Source organism: Agelaius phoeniceus, chromosome 3 (genome assembly GCF_051311805.1).
Source record: "Agelaius phoeniceus isolate bAgePho1 chromosome 3, bAgePho1.hap1, whole genome shotgun sequence".
Taxonomy (NCBI): domain Eukaryota; kingdom Metazoa; phylum Chordata; class Aves; order Passeriformes; family Icteridae; genus Agelaius; species Agelaius phoeniceus.
Window position 1 is genome coordinate 80,496,733 of NC_135267.1, and position 24,153 is coordinate 80,520,885.

Genomic DNA, 24,153 nt, shown 5'->3' on the forward strand with positions numbered 1-24,153 from the left:
GTCCAATAATCTCAGTACACTAGACTAGCTTGCTTCAGGAAGATCAGGCTACAAATACCATCTTCTCCCTCTATTAATTTTACCCATAGGTAAAAACGTAAATACTTTCAACTTCTTGAGATTCTGAGGACACTACAAAACCCTCAGAATATATGAAAAGTTATTACAAAAGAAGAAAATATTTGAACAACAGGCAGTAAAACAAATCCAAATTAAATAAGTTTACATTTAAACTCTTACTAAATTGGAGAAAATTGGAAATATCAGAAAAAAACCTGAAATCTGCTTCTTTTTAATAGAGAATGAGCTATATCATGCAGTAGGATGAGCGATGTAATTGCAATGGCAGGGCTGACTGTGCTATGCCCTATCTTCAAACTTAGCTAAGTATTTTTGTTTCTTTATAGTTTTTTTGTTTTAACCCTTTCCTTGGACTTATTAATATTTTAGACACTACTAAAACATGTTTAACTTGTTTAAGTGGCCCCTACTGTAACTATTTTGTCAGCTAAAGATGCTGTAATAAACATAGCTATGTTGTTTTAAATGCCCACCAAGTTCAGTGAAACCGCTGCCCTGTTCAACCTTTGTGTTAAGATATATCTACATCTAAAAACCTAAAATAAAAGGCTTAAGAAATATTGGTGCCAAAAGTCAGAGGAAATCAGCATCTCTGCTTTATGCTTCATGAAGTGTGAATGAACTGAAGGTAGCTCAATAATGGCAGAAAGCTAGATAGGAAAGGAGTAGTTTGAAGTTCATTAATCAACTTCAAACTGAAAGACTAATGACTTCTACAGCCATCATCTGAACTGTAACATTTGTGTACCACTGCAAAATTACTATGTTCAATCTATATGCTCCAACAAAAGGTTTGCATTTTTGTAAGAAAAAGGGCTTACACGAGAGGCTTTTGAAAGCTTGACTCAATAGTTTTTATAAACTGAATGCTTTGAAAGAAACTCCAGTATTAGTTGTTTCCAAGTAGAATAACATGGGTTTATGCCGAAATCTCCATTTGACAGTTTTTAGTAGAGTACCATTTGCTGTTATGCAAAATATGTGGATACCTTTTATTTCCAAAGCATATTTTCAGAAGAGCGGTGACTAAACTCTGTTGTACCAGCTACTGCAAAAAGCAGAAGCAATAATACCCTCCAAGCTCCAGGGGTGTCTTTAAAAAAATCCTGTAAAATACCCTAGCAACAGCATCCACGAAGATATCACTGACACAGATATTTAGGTGTACATAGAATTGACAAATTTGTCACAGTATAATCTACTAGAGGCAGCTGTTTCACCAGGAATCAATCTTTCTTGCCTAACAGTCAGTTACATTACAATTGTAGTACCAGGTGCCACCATCTTTCTAACCATCACTAGTAATAAAGTTAATTATTGGTAGATATTTTCTTCCCCTAACACACTTTTAACACCAGAAAGATCCATTTTATAAAAGATAGAAGAAAAAGACATACCAGAAGCAACAACAACGCTGTAATTGTCCTGAAATCCATTTTCTGCTTTAACTTTTTCTTTCTCCTCATAATTCTTCTTTTCTTTATCTTCCTTTTGTTCATTAATTAGCTTAGCTGTAATACTAGGTGTATCTATATAGGAATGGAGGGGATAAGGACAAAGAAAGAGAGAAAAGAAAAGCATTTCAAGATACTGCGTTGATTTTATTAGTTTCTAAGCTGTTAACAAGGCTATTCTCAACTACTGTAGCATTTCAGAGTTCCAACACAGGCAGCAATAGTCTTGTCAATACCTATAAATTAAGGTACTATAGTAATTCTGTCCCCTTCTTCCCCCAAAACTCTGTTCTCTGACAATTTCAATCTGTAAGTTTAAAGCCATTACTTGATGAGTCAAGTGTTTTCACATTAAAAAACACTAAACCACTGCAATCAACCAAAAATGAGATTAAGCAAAAAATCTCTAGCCAAACCCAAACCAAATGAGCCAAAAAACCCACAAAAAATCTTGACAAAAAAAACAAAAGCAAAAAAATCCAACAAAAAAAGAAATACCAAAACTGTTTCTTTTAAGGACGGCTGCAGACTTATTTAAACATGATCTTGTATTCAGGTCTGGATATTTCTTGTTACATACTGATCCAATTTCAGAACTGGTAAATTCTCTTCCTTTGGAAGAGAAAACTGGAAGATGCCTGAAGTACATTACACAACCAAATCTAGAGCTGTTTAAGAGAACATTGGATTACTGCAGTTCGACCATTTTGGTTCAATCACTAGCACAGATCACAACTATCAGTACATTATTAAATCTAATCTAACTTATTAAATCACTGATAATTGGTGAAAATGGACAATTTCATACCCTGTGTGGTACAACCCTGGCACCAAAATGGCCAAGTAATTCTCTGAGTTGTTTCCACATAGCCACAGCAGCTTTAACGTGCAATGAGACTCAAGACCTAGAAGTAACATGCAGCTACCTTTACTGTGTGTCACCAGTGGGTGAGGTGCTGAAAGGGATGTGATTTGGCTGCCTGGAAGTATATTATGATTTGTGCCTGAAAACATTAGTTATGTCTGTATTAGACAGCACTGGAGACTAAAAAGAGATACAGAGTGTGAAACTACTGCCACTTAGGACTCAACATTCACACACATACAATCTATGCATAGATCTGTGTGTATATATACAAAAGTGTGTGTATATATATATATACACACATACAAATGTATCTGTGAGACTGTGAATGGTTTTGGCTTTTAAAAAACTTTCATTATTATTATTAAATTTCTGAGTTGCTCTAGTTTTGTCCCATGGACTCAATGTCCACTTACTGCTGAGGAATTTGAAGGTCATTAATAAAATTATTAGAGAAGGTTAAGCAATGGTATTTTAACTACTCAGGTGAAATCCAGATTTGTTGTTCAGTTTTTCTGACTCCCAACAGTAACTCAAGTCTAAGGTGCATGAACTACAAAACACCTGGTACTCTTCCAGGCAATCCTATCTGCTGTGTACTGCACATTTTCTTCCTGTGGTGAAGGGATGCAACTAGCAGATCTATCAGTGATTTCATGACCCCTTTCTCCCCCTCTTTTTTTTAAAGCTGGGAAAAAAGTACAAAATGAATATGGGTCTTGTGACTTATTCATGCAGAAAGTATGAAATGGTTAATTTGAGACACTAACACTAGTAAAGAAAAAAGTTAACCCAATGGACAGATTCTGACACAGGATCTTCGTGACTTCTATTGCTATAGTGGTGACAGCCTTTTCTTTATTTTCTACCCCAATCCACCCCTTCTCTCTCTCACATCCTAAACACACAGCTTGCTCCTCTTATAGTCAAGCCTTCTTTACTCTGTCCTGACCATGGACTTCCTAGAATGCCATACAAGAACCACAAAGCCAAGGCATAACAATGCAGCAGCAAACCCTAAAGTTATGGTGCCCTACAAAGTCAGCACTATTTTCAATTTCAGGCATAACAGTCTACCACATCATCACATTCTCCTCTCCAGACCTTATTAGCACTGGCTATCAAGCTGACAACAATGCACCACTAAAGCAGCTACTCAGGACAGTTTATGTCACTGCTCAGCAACTGATCCCTACCTCGTACAAAGTGACCATCCCACCCATTACAGTAATGAGATCCTTGTGCAGTTTGTGGTCAGAAAAACCTTAGTCACATTTCACACATGACTCTGGACAGTAAACAAATATAGAACTCTATCAGAAATAGTGAACTATTCCTTGATAAATAAGATTCAAGCATTTAGCTAGGAATGGATATTTTTCTATTAAAATCCTAAAACACATCTTGTCCTTTCTAGGATTCTGCCAAATAATATTTTAGTACTCTTATCAGCTTGTTAGGTAACATTTATCGCCCCAACAAATTTGTAAGTATAAAACATTTCCATAGATAGAAAAAAGCAATAGTTGCTTTTAACTCCATGAAGACCTGTCTCATAAATGAAAAGTTGATCTACCCTGAGTTCCAAAGAAGTACACAATCAAGTAAACCTACATCTAGGAGCACACATATCTAGTCAGACGAAGAGGCAACTAAGAGCACACCCTTCAGTGCACATCTCCCTTTTGGCAAAAACATAATTGCTCTAACAATCTTTGACTTTTCTTTGGCATTATTGAGAACCACATTTTAAGAGTAAAGAAGTAGTCCTGGATTTGTTTATTTTTTTTAAAACTAGACATGTATAAAACTGATTTTTCATTTAACATGTCCAAAGAATTTTTACTCTATTCATTACTAGAAGAGAATCAACTTGCATTTTGTCTGGTTTTACCTAGAGAGCTCTGGCATGGAGATGATACCTTCAGTATGAATTCTACTTGCTAACTAAATTTTAAAAAATTATTACCCATAATCTTTAACATATAGTTCTGTTTCCTGAAGTATTAAATATAGTATTAGTATTAAATTAGTATTAAATAATCACTAAAATTAAAGATGGGATTCATTTTAAGATTAAGATGTCTACCATTTAGGTGTCAAAATCCATATTATGGTCTGTGAGAGGTTAATCTCAGTGTATATTCAAGTAGTATAACTGAAAGTACTGAAATTTAAAAAACAAGTAAATAAATTAATGCCATAACATTATCCTCTCACTGAGCATAATTTTAACATTAATATCTAAAAGTAAATGATACTTTTCATTTTTCATTTAGTAAGCAAATGCAAATATTTATAGAGCAGACAAATGTATAACCACAGAAATTAGATGAAGCCCATATCAAGGTCCTTTTCACAGGACACACATCTCCACCTTGAGATGTACCACTAAGTTCCAGGCTATTTAACTGACAAAATTTTGGGACATTTAATGAAAGGATAAAAGACAGTGTGGTGTAAATACTGATATTTGCAGTATGATTGGTATGGTCCAACAAACAATGTAAGTTTTTTTTTAACTGCATTTAAAAAAGAAGCAAAACAAAACCATGAACTATTGCAAACTTGCCTGACACACGATCAAGAACCTCTGCTAGAGTTGTTGAGACAGGCAAGTGAAGAGTACGAAATTTGTGTCCAGCTCCATACATTGGATGTTGAATTACATGACTAGTAGCATTAATTCTACCTTTGTACAGCTGAAAGGAAAAAAGAGTCAACATTAATTATGACTTTAACACTGAGAAATAAGTTAAATCACTATGTTCTTATAAAGCCACATCAGCTAGATAAAGCTAAATCCTTAGTATGCTAAAAAAGAAAACTAATATATCCTTCAACTTTAGAGGTAAACAGTAAAAATACATCAAATTAGGACATGTTTAGCTTTTTAACTCCAAATAATTTGTTTTGAAAGCCTACATTATTTTTAGGACCAGAAACAGTATGATATCATCTTTGCTTTAAAAAACCCAATCATTTTACATAGTTGTAATATGACAGAAAAACCACAAGCCTGAGACTTGCCAATATTTAGGAAACAAAAACTTAACTTTGAAACTAAATATCAAAAAACAACAACGTACTTAGAGTAGAGAAAGATGATGTTTTTCTGTTGCTCTCACTTGAGGAGGAAGTTTATTCAAGACTTAATATCTACTTTTTGTTATTATGACAGGTAACTAAGTCACTATTAAAATGTTAAAACATTGCAAATATTTTACCATAATGTATTTTAGACAGCCCTGAAGACCTGTTTATGCATATCAACTTACAAGACCAATTAATTGTTGTGCAATGCAATTTAAAAAAAATTATTTCCTGACAACCAGAACTGAGCTTCTGAAAAACAGTTTTGGTAAGAACTTGTAAGATAAAAATAGGGAATCGATCTTTGAAAGTTTATGTTGTTGGAAATTCTAGGAGTATATCCTGTACATCCACTTTATTTTTAAGGCTTCTCTTTGCATCTTATAGGAGGAATCATCTCACTAAGAACACAATTCCCCAGTGTTTTTAATAAAAGAAACTGAACTATGACAACTTCAAGACATGTTTTCTGCTTTTACATATCTAGTAACAGCTTCTGTAAAAATCTGTTGTATGTAAAATAACAAAACTGGTAACTGATGTTACCTTCACATTATGAATTGACTTGTTAACAATTATTCAGCCAATTTAAAACATTTAAATGTTTGTGCTAGAACTGTATTTGTGCCTCCTTTTCCATTTTATACTATCTGATCCAGTTTCCCTCTCATGTTACCTCCTGCAGTGCTTTACTTCTGAGATGCAGAAACCAAAGCAGCAAATACTTTTTTCTGGATTATCTTTATCTGGGAGTATCAGATCTTTTAAAGAAACTTGTGGTTTTGCCCTGTTTTCTTAGTCACAGCCTTCAATGGAGAGCACTTCAGACATCAATTGTAATTCTGTTCCAGTGAAGCATGTGGAACCATAAAGCATACATCTGCTTTATAAATGAATTCACATATTTGTCACTCTATTCATGGCATTTTGGCTAACTGCTGAAGCATGTCTGCCAATTTTGACTATGACTGATCCTTAATGATACTGCTAAGGACTACTGAACAGATATTGTATCTATATTTATTGCTAGTGTGTAAGGGTACTATTAAAAAGCCTTCTATAAGATCAATTTCAGTTGTCAGATCCTTCAGAAGCAGTACATTTCCAACAAATATTTTGTGTTATTGTAGCACAGTGCCTTGAATTTCCTTCTAAAATGATGAGTTAAAATTCAACAGCACTTTCCTTTCCAAAATTCCATAATGTGTACAGCAGAAAAAAGCTGCTAACATGTCAAACAAAGTTGAATATACTCAGGCTTAGGATTCACAGGCTAAATTTATCCCACGTTTACTATATGGTATCAAAAATTCTTACTGGACAAGGTGACTGAAGAAACAAAGTCACTTTCTCATCCTCTAGCATCAGTTGCAAAAAAAGCCTCCTAATAAATCCTGAAATATTTCCAGAGGTTGGGAGGTTCCCACGCTGAGGAGAGGACTGGAACAATTCACAGAGAACCTGAGAAGGCAAAATGATATCAGGTTTAAAATATTTCTACATTTAGGTTTTTAAAATATAGCTCTACACAGCCAAAGTAGGCAGTGCCTGAGATCCACTTCCAGTTACCACACCAGCTCAGAAATGAGCACCACTGAAGAAAACATCAGCAGCAAATAAGGCCCTTAATATATAAGTTTAAAATGCTGACTCCAGCAAAGTAATTGTAAACATATAGATTTCTCAAAAAGAAAAAAAAAATGACAATAAAGTAGTTAGAACACCAGCTTTTGAATCCCTAAAGCGAACATTTCCCATGGCATAATGCACTATTACTCCCAGCCATTAACAGAGAACTGACTCAATTTTTTACTGAAGTCTACTTCTTCCTAGAGCATCATTATTTTTAATGCTGAAAAAGCATTTTTTCATTATACTTGCATTCAGCTAGGTCTGCAAGGTTAATGAATGTGACAAAGATAGCTGAATCTGCTCTAAAATGCCAAATGCAAAGCCATTTTCTGCAATACCCTGTATTTCCTTGGACACAGGTTGCACAAGCAAACTTCCGAGGAAATCTCCTTAGGTTACTAAAATATGTGTGAAGCTTTCTGTTCAAATTCCATTTCACAAAAGTTTAGCCCTACCCAATTAAACAGTCTTTTGGAGTTCAGTCTAAAGTTTATTTCTCTAAACCAAGAGGAATACAAATCTATACAAAGGACTGGACATCCACGCCAAAACATTTTTATATGTTTCAGACTCAGATCAACAAGCTAACAATTTTAATATAAATTTTTCCAGTCAATGACAGTTTACAAAACCCCAAGTTATTATAAAGAAAGGTAAAAAACACAGAAAGTTTTCAAAACATTAAAGCATTATTCTTCTCTCTCACCTGTGCCATAAGTCTCTGGTTATTAGGATGGCAAGAGATGCACTGGAGGAAGAAAGCAACTGTTGCATTTTCAATTGCTGTCCGCTGCTGAGTGGTCAATCCTGTGGTCACAGTTGAAGAAAGAGAGCTGGACCTTGCACTGGTCTGCTGCGCTGTCATATTGTGTCCTCCAGAGGTAGCACCAGAATGGCACAACAGGAATAAAAGTGCTGTCCACAATGGATTGACTTCAGAGCCACCCAACCAATCCTTCATCATGTGGCTGTTGCCAACTTCTGTCAGAAACCTGAGAACAGGAGCAACCAGGTCTGCCGTGATGGGCATTTTATTAAAGTGCTGTGGAACATGGTGCCTCCTGAGCCTGTCCTGGCTGATATCCATTGATTGTGCAGTGCAGTCAGAGCTAGAAGTATGGTTAAAGCAAAAACTAGCAAGACTTCTTACAAGCAGTGAAGGCAAACCTGAGTCCAGTAACTGCTTGATAGCTTCAGGAGACTGAGATGAGGCAGCAAGAGTAGCCAGGTGAGACTCTGTTAGTGCAAGAGGGGCTTGTGCATTTTTAGAGTCATCTGTCAAAGATGAACTAAGGTCCTGCTTTTTGCTGTCATCAGTCATAGACAGTCTGTGCTGACACTGCATCGGAGGAGGAGTGATACCCATCCATCCCATCAGTAAGGAAAAATAATTTGGGTGGATGTGGCACATGGAACAAAGCAAACTATCAACAGCTTTCTTCAAAACCATGTTGCAAGGAAGAGACATGGACCAGTTAAACAGTGACCTGTAGAAGACAGAAAATTGTATCAATACATAGTCTGCCAGTTATTTTCCCTTTTTTATCATTGGTTCATACAACATTTTTGCACTTTTATGGTTTACTATTGCAGAAGCTGCTGTGAAACACTCCATGCTGAACTTGGAAGCTTCTTTTAGATCACAATATCAGCAAGATGCTGATTACCCACAAAAAGCATTTCTCAACTGTATGCTTAAATTTCTTTCATCATACTGTATTTTAAATAGATATAATCCAGCTGCACACAAAAACCAGATTTCAGTCTTTCAACAGTTGTCACACATCTCATCCACTTTTAACCAACTGCAACCTCTTCGTGCTGTCAATTCTCCAAGCTGCAGCTGTTAGGGTCACACAATGACCCTATGTGTGTGGACAAAGGTAATTTACATGAAGGTGTCAATTCCTTGTAAGAACTGAAAGTAGTTTAACATGTTTCAAAATTTTTGAAAATTTCCCTTATTAGGGATTTTCTTGAAGATGCTGCAAAAAAAATGAAAGCAGCAACAACCTTGTTGGTTGGACAACACACCCTTGTTATCCTTACTTGACCTAAATTTAGGACACAACAACAGAATTATTCCTCAGCTATTCTAAAGTCCCACCTACCTTTGGCATCACATCCAAGTACTATCTGCTTGAATGCTAATCCAAGCCATTTAAGTGCAGAAGCTAATTTAGCTCCTGTTATCCAGCTTAAATTTCAGAACAGGTACTTGTAAAGTAAAACGATAATTTCTTCACACAGACTTGTCCAGAGTACGTGAAGTACTTTAAAACAAAAACAGTTTTCCAAACTGCATTCACAGTACCTCGACACCACAGATGTTACATTATCTTACCATTTACAGACAGAAGTGAACATGCACTTCATGCCATTCAATGCTAGGTTTTTAAATTAAATTTGGATGTATTATTGTATCTTGCATTCCGATTTGAAGGCAAGGATTGTTTTCCCTTCTTCTGGATGGAAATGTTATTCTGTGTTTCGTCTAAGGGCACCCTAGGAACTCAAGGAACTCCCTGGGTCTAACCAAGAGTTGGATTTATCACAGTCAAAGATTGATAAAATCCCTCCCCAACAGAAAACTCATCTCAGTGGCTAAATGATCTATAACTCTGGGAAGACAGTCACAATTTCCAAAAGTCCACATGTAATAAAGCTACACTTAACTCTTTTCCAAATACATATTAACACAATCCAAATGCTAAAATCTTCAGCATGAGTTCATGCTCTATGAAAAATAAGGTTTTTCTCTAAATACATATTTAAAAATAACTATGGGATTAGCATCCATTGGCCAAAGCAAAAATACTGGAATGGAAAAAGGGGATGATGGGAAAATATTTCCAAGAACAAAGTGATTTATCACATGAAGGAGAAACTTGGAGCTATAGCTAGAATCCATTACAATATTTCAAAAGTTACAATACCAAAAAAATGAAGAATACACATGAAAAGTTACTTTTATCAGAAAAAATATTTGCCCATATAACTCTGACAAAAAAGCTTTTATATTTATTAAAGAATATATTTTATAATTTGCTCCAGATGGTGGCCTATATGAGTGAGAGTTTTATATCTGGCAGGAGGTAGGGGAACAGGGTCATATTATAACTTGCATACTCAAACTAGGTACAAACTATCATTTCTCCCTGTAATGAAAACAACACACTTTCCTCCAAAGGACAGGAACTCAGCTGTGAAACCAACTTTTATATATAGATTTTATATAAATCTAATTGGGCTGTCCATTTTGGAAAGTCTATTTTTATTAGAGCTTTTCCTTTTCAAATGTTGAAATGTGTTTCTGTTAAAGTGTATTGCTAAAAGGACTAATTGACCTGCAATTTAAAATCCCTAAACAGATTCCCATGATGAACAAGCTCATTTTGAATTAAAAGTTATCTACATCACTGTATCATTGAAGAGTCTTTGGAAATTGTCTTGCTTGAAGTCATGTAAGAGTTCCACATGCTTGTACCTGTAACCATAACTTACACACTTGATAGTACTTCAATGTTTGACTATGCTTAAAGGAGACTGGTTGTGGAAAAATATGAAGGTTTCCTAAGACCAACAACAAAACCATGTGCAAAGATCCCTTCATTAACTGCAACTGCATTCAACAGTACAAATCAAAGATGCCTGACTAATGCTAGATACCAAAATTTAAAAGCCATTTTTCTGTAAAATGTGAAAAAGTGTTATGTGGCTTATTCTTTTGTTTAACTATCTCTTCCATTTAAACAACATAAATTGCAAATACTAAATCCTATATTTTCATTTTGGGAGTCACCTAAGAGTATACATTTGGTGTTTAGGGTGAACTTCTCTTTAGAATGCATCAAAATGAAACAAGTTCATAGTTTAGGATTCACTCCAGATTTTGTGCATTCATTTCTTTCAAGTCTGGCTAACCAGAACAGAAATGAAAACTCCAAGAAAACATCCCCACCTTCCCACCTCTCAGTTATAGATACTGGATACTAAGACAACTAAATAATGCTTCTGTAACAGCATCCTAATGAAGATCACCTATATCTACTGTGAAAATTACTGCAAACAATTTCAGCAAGAACAGTCCATTAAAAAACCTCATGAACAAGACCACGAACCAGCTTACCTTTCACATATATGCAAGTATACACATAGATTTCCTGTCTCATTTCAGATTTTTGGGTCTTTAAACACAATTATACCTGGAATATGTTAAGTGCAGCTTTGAGTTTAGAATTACAAAACGATCTGTTTGTTTAGGTATCCATTCTATCAATTAGCTTCACTTTCCACTACTATTTCACAATAAGTGCCCTTCAAGTTGTATTACATCCGTGAACGAAACAATTTAATTAGAGAAATAACGTGGTGCTAAACTTTGCTTTACTTACTCAAAGAGCTCCCTGTCCAGCAACGCTGGCAAATCGTATTCTACAAGCAATTCGTAACTATGCCACAGAATTGCTGCCACACAATGCAGGTGGGAAGGGGATGGCATCAGAAGCCCATACTCTCTGGTTGAGCTATTGGGACAGATGTAGCTGACCCGGCCACTTTTTTTCATAGCTGCAACTCTTGCAGAATCACTGACCCATTTCAGCAATGCTTGAATTCTGGAAGACAAGATGATGTTGCATATTATAAATGAGCAAAGAAACAGAGTCAAATCAGCTTGCTGGGTTTTTTGTAATCCAATTTACACATTTATCTCTTTCTTTGATGTAAAGTTTGAGAGTGAGCTCAAGCTCTTTTTTCTCAAGACTCAAATCAGGGCAAAAATTAATAAAAAAAATTTATCTTGGACAGCCAAATGTGAACCTTCTACAGAAAAAGAAAACATACCAGGTATTTAAGTTCTGACTATTTGTTTTTCAACTGACTTTTCTCTCAAAGTTTTATCACATTTATAAGAGCAGAAATAGAGGGACAAAGAGAGCATTCCCTGAAAAGGATGAAAAGAGCTAGAACAGAAAACTGGGAGAGTTTATTCAGATTTCTGCACTTCCATGCTACCTCCTAACAATGAGATTCCAAAAATGTTTGGTTTTGTGAACTAAGATCAAGCCACTGTTTAGCAGGTTATTTTTTGAATATGCTTCCATATGACAACCCAAATAGCATTACCTATCTTTTGTTCCAGGGTCTTGAGTTGTTCCAAGCTGATAAAGAATGTCTATTGTGGAGTCAGAAGAGAGACCATTTAATCTTCCAAACAGTAAAGGGCTATTCAGATCTTGCCGCATTCAAAAAAAAAAGGGGAGGGGAAATAATAGAAGTACTTACATACATATTTTTTAAGTGTACTAATGACATTATTACAGAATTGCAATATTAACATTGAATTAAGTTTCCCCATTAACATAAGGATGAAATTCCTATACACACCACTGTCTCAAAACTGCACAGTTTGTATGTCCAATGTTCATCTTGACTATGAAATGAAAAGCCATTACAACATGTATCAGATACAGAACTCAGAGGTCTGCATAGTAGGGTATTCTTCAACATATTCCAAAAAGACATGACTAATTCCAATAGAGCTGTCAAACCTCTTGCTTTACAGAGCAAACGCTTTTTTCAAAATGAAAGCTTATTTAACTCCAATTCCCATCAATGGGATTACAGTTGAAGATTTCCACAGATTATTTCCTATTCAGCTTCTCCTCACTATGTTCATCCTCTGCTCTGCCACAAAGTACTTTGCTATCTAACAACATTCCAGCAAAACAGAGCAGTCTATGCTGAAGCACTAACTCATAGCAAAAGAAGTAATGGAAGCCATTTTAAAGAGTGTTTTGTGGTAGCAACCTCAAAACAGGAAAAATTGAATTTGTTTTCTTTCATTTAGAAACTACAAAACAGCAAAGTGGTATGAAACCATAAATACAAAATCCCCAATTCATTAACAGAACAGCTTCTGCAATACTTTACTGTGGGACATAGAATGTAATTAAATCTTCATTATGTACCTCTAAACATAAATATTTTTAATGTTGAAGATATTCAGCATATTCAGGTATTCAGAATTCATACTGTTTTACAGACTACTGCTGCCCAAATTCTGCTGCATTTGTTTTCCTTAGCAGCATTTGTGGCAGTACTCTTTATTTCAAAACATCTGGACACAGTGTCTAAAGTAAGAGGCATTTAGGATACACTGTACATCCTACACTCTCTTCAAAACACCCTTCTAATTATGAAAAGCCAAACAACTCTGGGAGCACTGCTTTATCCTGGCAGGACTACCCACATACAAAGACTGTGATACTTAGAAGCCCATCAAAGCACAATGTCAAGTTCTAGCAACCCAGGCTCAGAACCAGAAAGCAACGTGTAAATACACTGTATTTGTACTTTTATACAAGCAATGCTTTTAAGCAGCAACTGAAAAGAAATACACTGCACTCACCTGCAGGATCACTCCCTGATGCCGAGCAGTTTCTTAGAAGAATGTCAATCAATTTTAGGCCAATTCTGGTGGACTGAAGCCCAATTTTCACAAGCACAGCCTCAATGTTGGGAGAATGCATCCCACAGTAAGGGGACATTAGTAAAGCAGCACATGTCTGCAACAGATTAGCAGTGGGTGCTGCAGCACTGGCCATCATTCCTTCCAAATCACTTATGTGAGTCAGGCAGTGGTGTAATAATCTTAACCATCCAATACTGAAAAGGAAAACAGAAAAATAAGCTAATGTATTATTTTATTGCATTACTTTTTACCTGTATTAGATTACAGGACAAGTACTGCAGAAAACTTCTGTGACATGATCAAACATCATCTGAGCAAAGCAAATGACTGAATTTAAGACCATAATGAAATACACATTAATAATGCTGTGGCAATCATTGGATTAAGAATATAAGAAAGGCAGGGTCTGTGGGCAGAAAGAGTTAAAAGCCTGCAAGTTTTATTACTAAGGTTTTTCAAGATTTCTTGATTCACATACATATTTCTTCCAACAGGAAGAAATCCTTCCCTGTTGAGGGAAGGATGAAAGGGAAGGTGTTTATATATATGGGGATGGGTGTGGGGCAGGTTTGGGTTTTATTCATTTTTTTTTCTTCTTCTTTGTTGGGTTTTGTTTGCTTGTGTATTGTTTTTAGTTACATCAAATGAGTTAAAGTGCAACAGTAGTTGGCATTAAAATTATACACCTGCACAACTTCCCTGACATTACAAATGTTTAGGATCATGGATATTTACAATAAACTACAGTGAACCTTAGGGAACCTGATTTCTATATTTCTGTATATAGAAATAGATATATATATCTATGTATCTATTTCTGTATTCTAAAATACATATAGAAAAAGCAGAGAAATTAAAAATGTGTTAGCTACTACATTTCCCTCATGTCTCTCATTCTTTGACAAAACTGTTCAGAAGTTCTTTTAATAATAAATCCTGAGAAATAAACCTATTGTAATCAAATCAATTTGGCAACACATCTATTAGACTTTACACCACAATACTATTTAAACTAGAATCGTGAACAAGATGGCAAGCTAAGCTGTATGTGAAAAAAATGGCATCTTTCACTGACAAGTTCTAAACTAGCAGGTTGTTTTGACAACTAACTTTTACCACAGTTTTAAAAAATGCAAACTTAATTACAGATCCTAAATTAGGCTTACAATTTCATTTTAGAAATCACTTACTCCTAAATCAATTGGATTCATTAATAAAAAAAGAGCAAGTTCTCTGCTATGTCTAAAATAAAATTTATGCCAATTTTATTGAATATATGTTTCACATTACTATCACTGTTTTACTGAGATACAACATTAAGCTGAAAGCTACAATAAAATATTTCAAGAAATGAGGAACATACATTGACCTTTCTTTAGATACTGGTTATTCTTGTGTGACTTTATAACAACCTTTTCTTAAGTAAAAATATAGTATAATTTGGCTATAGTAATTTTCTTCACTGCTATTTAAGAGCAAAGACCAATTTCAGTTATACAGCTTTTATAAATGTACACCTAAAGTATTCATGTTCTCTAAATTTACTTATGCTCTCAAAATTTTCCCCTGCAAAAGAAAGGTTTTCAAAACTTTCCCACGTGCTCTTCAAATATATAAACATTAAGATTTAAAGACTGAATATTTAAAATTAATGAGTTTTTTACAACTTAGTAAGCTAAATTTGAAAACCAGGAAATGTCAAAAATCCATCCTGTAAATTAAATTCAAAGTTGGAAAATGCTGACACTTAAAAAAAATTCTTGAAGTGTTCATTTAGTTCTATTTTTAAAATGAGTAAGAAACTCAAAATGCCACCTAACCAAATCAACACTTTAGAAAAGAAATCTTGCTGATATGCCAGAATTGTAAGAACCTTCAGCTCCTATTTCTGAAATGTTTGCAAACAGCAATATTAGATATGACTTCCACAAAACATTGCATTGTTCTACTTCTACTCCTGCTCCAAAACTTATGTAACTCCGTTGACTTCTGTAAGGATAAGAAGTATTTTGGCACTCCATTTTTTTTGACAACTGCCTACCCATTAAAAACACAAAATGCAACTCAAAATGCTTTCCTGTGCTTTATATTCTCTCGCCATTGCAGGGACAAAACATTCCCTTTTACATTTGCAGACTAAGCATGCTACTAAAGAAGGCAGAAGCACTGCTTTTATTTCCTGATGCAGTATTCACATTCTCTGAACAGAGAGAGACATGGTTCTCTCTCCCAGGATTTTTCCTAGGGAAGGCCGTGAGAAACTCAGAGAAGAAGAGAAAACCACTCTTATCTCTACTTGCTGTGCCTGTTGTTTGGCACATGGGGAATGTATTATGGAGATTGCTTACCAAAGGTGATTGGTTAGTTGGATTCTGGTGATGGTTGTTTGGACTGATTGGCCAATTGGGTCACAGCTGTGTCCTGACTGTCTCAGACATGGTCAGGTTTTTCTTAAGTACCATTTTAGTACAGTCTTTCTTTAGTATAGTATTACAGTAATAAAACATAGCTTAATAAAGCATTTGTTCAGCCTTTTGAAATCATAGAGTCAGAGCACATTATTCCCTATGCTGGGGTCGCCCTGCATCAACATCCCTTCATACTGGAAAAAAAAGGAGGAAGAGTTTGCTACTGAAAGATCTGACTCAGAGAAGCAAGCACCATAAAAAACTCGAACATTAAACCATGAACTGGCACAAACTGTCTCCTGTCACTGGAGCCTTACCTTGTTTTGGAGACCTGGTCCTCGGAGGGAAGGAAGGGGTTGTTGACAGTGGCAGAGGAGGTGTTTCCAAAGGCTGTGAGGCCCAGCAGTTTGATCTGAGAGAGCCCCAAGGTGCTGGCATCCCGAGGACGATGGAGACGGAGGCAGACAGCTGAGGCAACTTCAGCTTTTACCAGCTGGATTTTTATATAGGTGAGACCACTCGTGATAACAGGAGTAGACAAAGGTAACATATTGACACCATCCGCGCTTATTTCAACAGACACTGATGAAGGGCAAGCTACAGAGTAAGATAAGAAGGTTTAACACTATTTTAAAATCTGTACCAGTTTGTCTTCATCATGGCTACACGGTTAACACTTAAAATTCAGAAAACAGAATGACTGCAATGGTCTCAGGCAGACACTACTACAGAACTGCAGCTGGAGAACTTGACCTGGGAGACGGTACATGTCAAAAAGCACAAGCATTTTGATATATGGTACATTCAGTTTATTTCAAAGACTTCAGAGAAATAGTCCTGTCACTGTAAACACTGTTTCCCTATCAGGGTTACAAAAGCAAGAGCTGAAAATCTCATGCTTTTTCCCAACTACCATACACAAGCATTTTGCCCGAAGAGCCTTGACCAATATCACTTTCTCACTGGGTTTTGGTGAGCATGACAAAGTTTTTTTGACATATTTAACAAGAATGGCACATGACATCTACTACACTAGAAAACAAGCAGAGGCAGGGACTTCTGTTCTCAAGGAAAGCAGAATTTGCAAGCTTTTCAAACTTATTTTACAGGCATTACTCAAACAACTTCACAGCTTTAGTTCCTCTGATTACACTCTTTGTATTGTATCCCAACCATCAAATTTTTCAACTGGCATCAACATCAGTGAATCTACTTACTTGCCAGAGAGGCCAGGTGAGGCTGGATGTGGATCTCCTTGAGCAGCACAGCTGCAGGCAGGTGAATGGTGAGGTCACACCAAGCTTCCTCAGGTAAAAATATGTATGACCATGCAGCGGAGCGAGCCCGTCTGTGGGGAGGAGTAGCCTGCAGCAGCACTTCAGCAGGCTGGGCAGTGGGGCTGCTTGAGGTGATTGAACCTTCAAAACAGCACCATTAACACTGATTATTAATGTTTATTAATAAAACCTAGATTAATTTACAACCTGAACCGTGGAAAATACCTTTTTTGTTCCTGCTTAATCTCTTCTGCTTTATCAGTAATATCCCATATTTAATGCTCACTGCCCAGTTACTTTTCTTTTACTCTGAGCTGTTTTAAATAGGCAGCTGACATATCCACATGCATATGTATATCCTTGAAATTTGCTAGGGGAAAACTGCTGCCAAAATTCTAAACTTACTCTCAAGAGTACGTGACAAAATCAAACCAAACAGAAAGGTGCAGGTTAAACAGCAATGCTTAGAACTTGAACTCAGTTAATTCACAGTTAACACATATTAATTACTAAAATAACATAAATTACTTTAAAACCAACTTCTGCAACCCTTTTTCTTTTAACAGGTTTCATATGAAAACCCTTTCCTAAAAAAAACCGACCACAGTTGCTGCTTCTTTTTCTACTCCTAGCATAAGTTAAGAATGATGAAGGAAGATGTAGGCTGTCTTCTTTAGCAGGTTATACGGCATACAAGACCAGATTTGAACTGTTCCAAACTCCAGGTACTTGGGGTGTTTTACTGTAAAGTAGCTACAGCCTGACCCCACAACTAAATGTCTAGCAGCAGCTGGACATTGATAAACTTTCATCCCAAAATGAATTGAGCCCATCTCAGAGAATAACCACATGATGAGAATCAGAATGTACTACATAGACTATCAAATGATCGGAATTAGAATGTACTAAGTGAGGGTAACCAGAAGGTTAATTTTAAAAGCACACTCCTGACTGAAAGTTAAATATTAAGAGAGATGCCCTCATGGCAGAATATCAAGAACTGCAGCACTTCCAGTAAGCTGGGAGATAAGGTAGGCAAGAACCTACCACCACACATGCTTAGGATTTTTATTGTTTAAAGTAAAAAAGAATGAACATGTGCAGGATTCCTAAATTTACCATTCAGAAATTTCTGAAGAGCAAAATAGAAGATTTCCAGTGGTTCCTACTCTACCAAATAAACCTCTTTTTATTGCCTTTCACAATGCCATTCTTTTTGACACTCTTAAATCTGAATCCCAGGACTGAATGGACTGCTTTCTCATTCAACAATCTCTCCAGAAATTTTAAGATTAGTCCCATTTGGTCAGTGAGACAAACTGTATGAATGCATTCAAGGGCTGTACCAGGCTAGTGGGCAGCAACAGAAAACAAAGACACTAGTACTGAAAAGGAAAGCCTTTGTAAGATATTGCAGTACCACTACCTCTTAAAACACACACATTTTAGTTAACTGGCAGCCATTGTATTGATATCAAAACAGCACTGAAATTCTAACAAATGCTTGTGCAGATCACATGAGAGCAGTCAGAAGTAGATATGAGAGCATCATCAGCAATATCAGCTCCAGCTTCACAGAGCTCAGGCTCATTCACTATCATCCCACCATGCCATGATTCTGTACAAACTCCACCAAAATTGATGTGCCTTGAGAGAAGTTACTGAGTCTCATTATGTCTAAGGCAGATGGTGGGCTGGAACCAGGCATCCCCTGACCCAGGGGAGGAGAAAGGGGCTCACCTTGATGTATTAATTAGACACAGTTCACTCCCTCTCCTTCTCTCCCCTGTCCACATGAGGTCTTATTACCTCTGGTGGAGGGGACTAACCTCATGCCTCAACATTACCTTGAAACACCAGCAACCCCTCTCAAAAGAGGATTTAGTAGTACTGGAACATTTGACACTATTGTATTACTTCTTGTTAAGAACTTGATACACATTGAAATGACTAGTAGATATTAATCTAAGAAAAAGAAGCATTACTCACCCAAAGGTGCAAAATTGTGAATTCCTTCTGCATTATCAGGCTCAGAAGCGAGCACTCTGGCTTTCAAACTGCTGTCTGTCGCTTTGGTGGGACCAGAATCCAGGAATTTCATTATAGTTGAAACCATGCTTCTTGCTGTGTTAACAATAGCTCTTGTGCTTGTCACCATGTTGTTACAGATAAGTTGAACACCACCTGTGTATAATGTGGGCACAGAGAAAAAAAATACTGCTCAGGAGTGCACAACAGATTCCACACAAGCAAAGGCCTGTTTAATAATACATGTCAACACATATATGTACTCTTTAAGTGCCAAAAAGATCTAAATCAAACTCTTTATTTGATATGGCTAAAGAAAAGACATTCTTACCCATATCATGGAAAGCCTTCAGTGCTTCACTTGTATCCAACACTCGTAAAATGAACCAGAGCAGTGGCTCAGATAGCTGACATGTGGCAAGAGAACCCTAGAAGAACATCAATTAAGAAATACATGGTTTCATACAAAATTAGCACAGTAGAAATTCAAGTAACAGCTCTCAGCCTCCTCTTTTAGTCGGCAAAACTACTAGAGAAGAAATGCCACCACAGCTAATCTCTCTGCCACCATATACAATGCCATATTCCACATGGTTTAATTCCTTACACAGGAAAAGTCTTTGGGGTATGGAAAAGCTCAAACTCAGGGGGTGAGTATCTTCTCAGAAATATGAGTAGTGAGCATTAAAATAGCCACAATAAATGTGCTTCTCACTTGCACATAATAAAATATCTGTTCCATCTTTAAGCCTTTTGTCAGAAACATTTACAGGAATGTCAAAATGTTCTTAGAGAAAATTCTTTTCCTCTACCATAGCCAACAGAGAGAGGCTTCCTAACTTCAGCACCCAAATGAAGTGAGGCTGTAAAACTGTTAACATTTCTTTTACATGGCAATACTTTAGTTTTCTGACCTTATTACTGATTACAGAGTCAACTACCTTGAAGCACAGCAAGCCTCAGGGAACTTACCTGCCTTCCCATGTACCCACAGGCCATGTAGGTAAGAATAGGCTGAAGCATCACTTGAACTGTTGTTGCTTTCTTACTAAGTGTTGTCAGGATAGTGAATAACCCATCTCCAACTGATATTGCATCTAAGCCACCATGAAAGTTCTCATGTTTAGTCAGATGTAAGCCACTTGCACCTAAACAAAAGCAGACAGTTCAAAGATCACAAACTGAGACCTAACAAACCATTAATAGCACATAAGAGAACTCAAGAATATTCAAATGTTCACATGGATTTTACTAAGTAAAAATGGACCGGTTTTCAGGATCATATGACTTGCAATTAGTGCTCCCAGGTATGTATAAATAGGAAGACTTGACCCAGGAAGTCAGGAAATTTAAATCAAATCAGACCATAAAAATGAGTGTAATTAGTGAAGGAAACAGGGTAACTACAAGGATTGGAATCACTCCTAGCAAGAAGCAACTGACATTTAAGATCTTTTTCCTGATAATAATAAAGTGCCCTTGTGCTGCCCAAAACCTCCCCAAATATTTAACACATATATTTCTATCAGAAATACCTCTCCTGGCATTCTGTTTCTCACTATTAAAGCTCAGGATTTATTCAGGACAATTTTCTGAATATCAATTATCAGCAATATTGACTACACATTGCTGAGATTACAGACAGTAAGCAAAACAATAGTCTTCCCATGGAAGAGAGTACTTCCATAAATACAACTGTCTTACAATGATATAACTGTGATCTGGAAGAGCTGTTAAAAGTGGTCTTAAATGTAAGACAACCACAGAATAATCCTGTCCCATTCAGAGAAACTGAAGCTATATGAACAAATAATAATAAAAATCAATGTGCTCAAGTGATCTTTGGAGCATGTCTTAAACCTTTTGGCAAGAGAATGCCAGGTGTTTGGCCATTTTTAAACTGTCAAGGAAGCAAATATCGATAAGCAATGCATGCAGAGCAACAGATAAAGCAGTCCTAAGACCCAGCCTCTGTCCAGCCAAGAAAAGTTAAATGGAATGAATAATAGAGCTGAAGTCAAGTGAGCTGGATTTGCTGTGAGGGAGGACCTTCAGCTAAGGACAAAATAGGATAGGAGGTGAATACTGTTACTGGTACGATTTGCACAGTTTGCCATTTACAAAACATAAAACCCTAATGAAATAGACACAATGGTCATAAAAGGAAAAACAGAATGAAAAATGTTTAAATTTTAAAGTGAATTACTCAGGGCCATCCTGGATCCTGACCAGCTGGCTTGCCAGATGTAGTAAATTAACACTATTGGCATAAATTTTGACACCAGAGCCACTACTTATCAGTAACATTTGCAGACATCTTCTTGTTTACCTATCCTGGTAGCACCTTTCCATACTGCATTAGTTATTACATATTTATTACTATATGCTCATAACTGATTTTCAGATCCTCTGTAACCCTGGCTGCAGTCTCGCAAAATGGTTTTTTTTTTCACAGAAATTGTCGGGAGAGAACTTAATATAGTTTTTCTTGAAGGAACTAAACCCACAAATAGCTGTGTTACATATTCCCAAAATACATGGACAGATTATTTTCAATAACCTGAATTAAAAACCCTTTGGAAGAACAATTCATTGAAGGGATCAGGTGGCCCAGAAGCCTAATTTCAATGAAAAACATTTTGAAAAAACTTTCTTTCCAACCTGTCCTTAAAAAATGCAGCCTGTCCTTAAAACAACTGCCAGAGAAAAGTCAGTGGTTTAGAAAGACATCAAAGTTGAGAAGAAGATCTGAATTTCACTCCAAAGAAACACACACCCAGAACAAACTACTTTCAGTGTTCACAAGTGCATTTGCAATATGACTCCAACTACCCAAAGTGATGGAGGAGATGCTCTGGAATTAATTTCAGGAAGGTTCCAACAGCACAATGCAGGCTTGTCAAATTCTGCTTCCTGTTTAATTTGACTACTAGAGATAACTATCTCTTCCTCAATTGCTTTCATGCTGTAATAAACCACTGGTCTAATATTCATGAGGGCTCACTGAACAAGTAACTGTGTCCTGATAATAGGACTGGTTAAGTTTTCTATCTTCTTAAAAGAGGCAGCACAGAAAAGGCCAGAGCAACTTGCTTCAAAGTAAGAAAATGAGTATAAAGAGAACAAAATCTTACAACTATTACACCTGAAATGGAGTGCAGGTCTTTGTCTATCCTCCTGCAAAATGCTCAGCACATGCAGAAATCCATGGTCTTTCAGCCAGTGGTTTAACTTGTGCAAATAAATTCTTATGCTACCATCACAGCACACAAGTAAGTCACAAAGACAGGTAGACTCTGAGAAAATGCACCTCAGATAAATGTCTGACAAACAGCAGCTTTGATTTCTAAGTATCATCATCTCCCTCAGTTCATAGAGGAAGATCCCACCCACAAATATATGACTGCAACTCCTAGAACATGATGTTAATGCAATTTCTGATAAAACAGTGGAATAGTTTAGGTATTCTATGAAAAGGACATGATTGTAATCATTATTTTCCAAAAGTGATTTAAAAAAGGAAAATCATCCAGTCCAGCAAGCAACTGAGGTAAGGTGTCTTGTAAGAAGACTCATCCTAATTCATCCTAATGCATAGAGGCATTTGATGGCCACAGGGTGAAATGCAGGAAACTCCACTTAAACATAGGAAAAAGGCTTTTCTACTTTAAGAATGATTGAACATTATAACAGGTTGCCCACAGCAGCTGTGGAGTTCAATTAAAAACCCAACTGAACCAAGGTACTGAGCAACCTGCTCTCAATTGAGGTGGCTCTGAGTTTGTGCAGGAAGGCTGGACTAGACAATCTCCAGAGGTCCTTTAACATTAAGCATTCTGAGATTCAGCAAATTCAAATGTCAAACACATTCCTGTTTGGTTTCAATTAGTGTCTCCCACCTCCTGTTAGGGGCTTTGTTCATGCATCTGTTCCCCTTTAGCTTTTTCTCTCTTTTTTCCTGTCATGTCTGTAATGCATTCTTTCACATCTACACCCAGCTTATGAGATTGCAGAAGTTTTAAACATTTCACCACCCAAGAGACCTTGCACGTTACTCAGAAAATACCTACCAATAATCATGGCCATAGCACTGCTGTTACACTGGCCAAGGGCAGACAAAATCTGGCTCATAATTTGCTGGTTGGCCAACACCAAGTCTGCCACGTATGCAGTTGATCCTTGAGTATTAGGGTTGCTTCCATTGCCATCTTTGCCTCCTGAGACCTTCTCCTCATCAGATACACTGTCTGTAGTGCTGCTTGCTACTGGAACACGGGCACTGTATTCTCGGTTACTGGAAAGCGGCAGTTGAACTAAAATGTTGATCAGTTTTAATAAATCAAACATGAGCTGATCCCTTGTCATTTCTCCACAAACTGCTTTGGCATCACCTGGACGGATAATGTTGGCAAAAAGCCCTCCAAAACAGGCTCGAGCACCCACAGAGCTGTCTGAGCCACTGCGAGACATCACCTTGTCCGAACACGTAATGTAATGATGCACAAGAAAGGTTATGGACTCAATCACTGCAGAAATAGTGCTGACCGATACAACTTCAAAATTCTGTTCCAGGGTGAATTCCAAGAGTTTCACTTGAGCATCCAATGGTCCCTGGCCTGTCTGGAAAGCACCCCTGAAAGAAACAAAAGAAAAAAAAGAGGAAGAAAGAGAGATATTACAAATTATACAGGTTTAGGTGTTTGAGTGCGGTCTTTTTCCTTGATTTTTTAAGGATTCAAAAGCACACCAGACTTCCAATAAATAAAAATCCAGTTATTTCCAGAAATGCATGTTGAAGCAAAATCTAATCTTCCACCTGCATCAAGTTTCTGGAATTTTT

At 36.6% G+C, this 24,153-nt stretch overlaps 1 protein-coding gene across 5 annotated transcripts in view; it reads right to left on the reverse strand.

The window, feature by feature from the left end:
- Positions 1–24,153, reverse strand: part of BIRC6 (baculoviral IAP repeat containing 6) — a 176,597-nt gene that overhangs the window by 69,599 nt on the left and 82,845 nt on the right. For 4 of the 5 annotated variants that reach the window (XM_077175715.1, XM_054630492.2, XM_054630494.2 and 1 more), the window contains exons 46-58: positions 23,384–23,946; positions 20,286–20,461; positions 19,645–19,741; positions 19,275–19,469; positions 17,226–17,426; positions 16,326–16,605; positions 13,538–13,794; positions 12,253–12,361; positions 11,520–11,741; positions 7,832–8,612; positions 6,811–6,954; positions 4,973–5,102; positions 1,479–1,610 (exon numbers count right to left, since the gene is read on the reverse strand). In XM_077175715.1, coding sequence (XP_077031830.1) covers positions 1,479–1,610; positions 4,973–5,102; positions 6,811–6,954; positions 7,832–8,612; positions 11,520–11,741; positions 12,253–12,361; positions 13,538–13,794; positions 16,326–16,605; positions 17,226–17,426; positions 19,275–19,469; positions 19,645–19,741; positions 20,286–20,461; positions 23,384–23,946 — 3,287 coding nt within the window. The remainder of the gene's footprint in view (positions 1–1,478; positions 1,611–4,972; positions 5,103–6,810; positions 6,955–7,831; positions 8,613–11,519; positions 11,742–12,252; positions 12,362–13,537; positions 13,795–16,325; positions 16,606–17,225; positions 17,427–19,274; positions 19,470–19,644; positions 19,742–20,285; positions 20,462–23,383; positions 23,947–24,153) is intronic. The other variant, XM_054630493.2, reaches the window with a different exon arrangement.